Source organism: Diospyros lotus, chromosome 12 (genome assembly GCF_014633365.1).
Source record: "Diospyros lotus cultivar Yz01 chromosome 12, ASM1463336v1, whole genome shotgun sequence".
NCBI lineage: Eukaryota > Viridiplantae > Streptophyta > Magnoliopsida > Ericales > Ebenaceae > Diospyros > Diospyros lotus.
In genome coordinates, this window is record NC_068349.1 from 16084515 (window position 1) to 16089342 (window position 4828).

The 4828-nt window shown below is 35.8% G+C and overlaps 1 protein-coding gene across 1 annotated transcript; it reads right to left on the minus strand.

Annotated features, from left to right (window-relative positions):
- Positions 1-3166: 3166 nt before the first annotated feature.
- On the minus strand, positions 3167-4549 carry LOC127787121 (BON1-associated protein 1-like). The gene has a single exon (XM_052314994.1). The coding sequence runs from the start codon at positions 4223-4225 to the stop codon at positions 3608-3610; it is 618 nt and encodes a 205-aa protein (XP_052170954.1). The 5' UTR covers positions 4226-4549; the 3' UTR covers positions 3167-3607.
- Between the last annotated feature and the right edge of the window lie 279 nt (positions 4550-4828).

Here is a 4828-nt window from a genome sequence, read left to right on the forward strand (position 1 = left end):
TTAAAAAATATCAATAATATGATTTATTATGCGTGTCCTTTATTTTCTACCTTATTGAAGCAGGCACTCAGTGATAGGCAGCAGAAGTGAGGGAATTAATTTAGGTACGTCCATTCAGAAATAAATTAAAATTTGCAAGCAATCAAAGTCAAAAAGTCATTTTCTTTCTATTTTTAATTTTGGCAAGGGCAGGGCCAAAAGGGGATCCTTCATTAATTAATATTATTATTATTAGGCAGTGGGCAAGTAAGAAGGAAGCTGCCTGGACTTGAGGCGTTTGAATATTTGATGATGCCACCTAACAAATGGCCATCTCATCACGTCTAATCAATCAGGCACCCAATGTCGTAACATTGCTTGCTGTATAGCTGTCATTGGGAATAGGTGCCTGCTATGTTATGGCTGTTCTTGATTGGTATAAATAATTATTATTTTTAAATATATTAATAGTTCTTTTTATTAAATATTAAATGTTTTACTAAATCTTAAAATGGATTCAGATAATCATTCCATTGTGTCCCCAAATGGTTCGTCGTCGGAGGAGTGCAAGGGTGGCACTTATCGACACCACTTAACCATTGAACACGATGCAGTAAATTGTATTTATATTTTTTGTGATTTAATTCATTTACACGTACACTTACTGTAATTTTGAAATCATTCTATAAGTTCTTATAGTTAGCATTATTTCTTCTCCTTCTTCTTCTTGCCCACAACGCCTATATCTTCTTCCTATTATTTCTTCTTCTTTAGAGAGAGAGAAAGAGAGATTACAATAGTAGAATTCTATACTGGTTCGCTTCGATTCTTGATTACATGCTTTTGGATAAACAATTGAGTTTGGAATAGACAAACCCATCCCATCTGGGATGGGCGATGGGTGTGGGTTTGTAAATTTCAAAACTCAATAGATTTCAAATGTGTTTTGAGTTTTGCAGCAGAACCAGATAGAATTAGCTATGGGTTTGTCAATTCCCACCAATTTGAGATGGGTTCACGTGCAGAACTTAGCCTGCGTTTTATTGCAATGGTAGAATTTGAGTGAAAAGAAAATAAATTCTAGGGAAAATGAATTTCTGGAAATTAAAAATTTAAGCTGTTTGATTGCTATAATTTTTTACCTAGAAAATGATGTTATTTTTCATCTTTTGGTGTTTGATTGATAATATTTTTCATAATATTTGATCATTTTCCTGATATTTCATGTTTGATAGGTATTATTTTCTATGGAAAATGATCAATTTTTCATGAAATTCAATGGTGAAATTGTATTGAAAAATATTGAAAAATTAAAATAATAACCTATTTTAAATTAACTAAATCATTTTCACATATAAATCAAACCACAAAATTAAAATTTTTTTTGTTTTCCAAACTTATATATACAAAATTATATACACACATATATATATTTACACAATCACACATACAAATATACACATTTTTGCAAACAGAGACATATATATACATATATATATATGCACACGCAGACTCACTGCAGCCTCTCGCTTATCCATCCGTCGCCGTTGACTCGCTCGCCCTTTCTCGTTGCCTCTCTCTCTCGCTCGCCCGCTCGCCTTCTCTCGCCTGCCCTTCCTCTCGTTCGCACACAAATACATATATATATATATATACACGCCCTTTTTCTTGTTGTCTCCCCGCTCATCCACCCGTTGCCGCTCACCGCTACTGACCTATTTGCTGGCTTGTCCTCTCTCTCGCTCGCCCTCCCTCTCGTTTGCTCTCTGTCCCTCTCTCGCTACAGCTTCAATGGTGAAGTTGAAGAGGATGAAGACGGGAGCACAGTGAGTTACTGTTTCATTTGCCTGGAAAATCAGAGCTCCTCCTCTCATGAAATTTGTTTTCCATGATTTGAAGGAAAAAAACTATCACGTGACAAGAAATAGGAAAATGAGTTTCTTGGAAAAATTTTGCTATCAAACACTACACAAATGAAAAATTGGGTGAAAAAAATGTCTTTTCCTAGAAAAATATAGGCTATCAAACGCGGCCTTATGTCTATGGATTATAGCGTAAGACCCATCACGATGTTGCAGTGTGGTGGGCGACAACTCATCATCAATATATATATATATATATAAAATATTTGCTTTACTTATGTTAGAATGATATTAAATAATTAAAAAATATATATAAATTATTCTCACTTATATTTATTTACACAATCAGTAAACGTGCACTTCAATCAGAACGAGTTAATACATTAATCGAATTGTATTTGAGTTGACTTACTTTTGTTATACCCATAATAATTTGAGAAGATAAGAAACGAATTCCCACCTTGGATTGGAGAGTTCTTGCTTCTCAATCATTTATTTTTCAAATCTCTAAATAATTTACTATTTTTAGGCTCCTAATTTAATGTATTTAAGAGCCAGCTGATCCAAGTTATAATCTACTCAACTATTATTACACCACAACGCCCTGCAACAATACTATTATTGGAATTACTGTTTTTATGCGAATTTATGTCACTTATACTCTCAATTTTAATAAAAAAGATAAATCGTAGGTAGAGATTTTGTTTCACTGTGCATGATAAATAATCAAACTCATAATTTATTGGTGTGAATCTCAACTCAATCACTTAATATGTGTCCTAAGAACTACAACAATACTATTCTTACAGCTACAAAAAGTAGACAAATAATTTGGCAAAAGCTTGCTGGTAATCCAATGAGCTGGGGAGTTTTTCTTTTTACTTTTTAAGCATAACATTCCAATCTTAAACTCATTTTAATTGTTAGATAATTTAGATTAATGATAACAAAATGAAGAATGACCTTGGGTGTGCTGTTTGTGAGGTTTGGGAGACTATGAGACTATTCAACTTTTCAATATAAAATATAGTTTAAAATCAGATATATTCTACAATGAGAAAAAACTCTTAATAGTCTCCTTTAAAGAAAATTAACATTGTAATTGGCTTACATTATTTTTAATTGAAAAAAAAAAATGAAAGAAGCTTACTAAGTGTTGTTTCGTGCTTGTTATAATGGATTGGGATTAACTTTTGATTTTGGGATATCTTGTTTACAAAAGTGAGATTCGGTTGTTAGTTTTCTATTTAAAAGAGAACTAAAATTGAGATTATATATAAATATAAATATAAATATATATAATACACACAATTTTATTTAAAATATTTATTCAACATTTGTTGTAGGACATTGCCATTTACGTGTATAGTCTCAAGGACGGATCTGGGCAGCCTATATGGGCCTCAATCTCTGTTCAAATGAGTCTATTGTTTCTATTGTTCCATCCACTGATCTAGAGGGGGTCTGCACGGGCTTCAGCCTCTCTTAATCTCAATCTTGGATCCACCCCTGTATAGCCTATTTTGATTTGTCTAGAACTCACAATATATATTCTTCAGCTCGTAAAGATATCACCAAACATTTCGTCCAAATATTTTGTTTTCTTCTATTACTATTTTAGGTTCAGTTCTTTGCTTCGCTGATTCAAATAGAAATTGGTGGGGGGTAGCCCTAAGTCTGGTTTAGATAAATGAGGTTGGATGATCACACATCACATCTTAATATCCAATTATCAAAAAAAAACAAAAACTTCCAATACATACACACTAAGATCCAAACCGTTGCATTGGTTGACCTGTCGCCTTCTTGTTTCCCTCTTTACATCTAACATCCAACTGACCATTCTCTCCTCCGCCGGCCGCCGCCGCCGCCACAACAGCGGCAGGAAAACCCATCACCGTCTGACCCAAACCCATCTCCCGCGAGTTTCTCGCCGAAACCGAAGCCTCCAACTTCACCGCAAGATTCACAACTCCGTGGCCCTTCGAACCGTCCCTGGCGCGCAGCCTGTAACTCAGGTGGCGCACGGAGCCCGGCGGCGTCAACCCATCCAGGATATCAAACGCCGGAATCTGACACCAACCCAGTTGAGAATGGCCGCCGGTGAGAAGCTTGGTGTACAATTCAACGAATATGGAGCACTGGCTTTGGTATAAAAAGTTTGCATCGATTGGTAATACAAACTTGTCGCCCCAATTAGGGTTCTTCCCGCCTTCGTCGTCCACCCTTGTTCTGTAAACCGGGTTGGGCTTGTCGCCGGCAGCGGCGGTTCTGGATGAACACGGCGGAGCAGTAACGGTGGCGAAGGGCCTGAGACGGTGGGAGAAGAGCGGCTTGGATGTGTTGTTGATGAGACCTTCGGCTGATATGACTGTGATCTCCATGATCAAACAATATCAATATATATATAAAATAAGAGTTTAGTTTCTTCAATTGATCAATATATAATCTATGTATAGATGGATCAGTCTTTGCAAATGGACTGGCATTTGAATATTTATGTGTAAAAGTAGGGTGAACTCAGAGAGAGAGAGAGAGAGAGAGATTTCTGGGGAGTTTCAAAGGTTGGTGAGAAGCAGCTTCCTTGGTGTGGAAATGGGAGAGAAAATTTAAAAGGGTTGGCGCTTCCACTGCTCAATAAGCCGACAACTACTACTTTATGAGAGACAGAGAGAGTGGAACTTTCATGCAAATTGAGGCTGTGGAATTTCCCACTACTAAGGCATCCCTGATATTCAATCTTCCTTTGTCCCTTTTCTTTTATGTAGAAAGCTATCCACATAACGACAACAAGCCGTCCCCATATAAAGTCTTGTTTAATGGTAGCATAGGACTCTTGGAATTTTGTCTTTATGTTTGGTATAAAAAAAATAAAGAAGTCAAAGAAAAGTCATTTCTAATTAATGAAAAGCTAAGTGTTAAAATGATGCATCTACCAAAAAATTTCCCGTATCTTAAAAATATAGAAGAAATCACTTTTTAAGAGA

What these genes read in the sequence shown, in the direction of transcription:
- LOC127787121 (XM_052314994.1), bottom strand. Translation starts at nt 4,225, where the DNA reads ATGGAGATCACAGTCATATCAGCCGAAGGTCTCATCAACAACACATCC.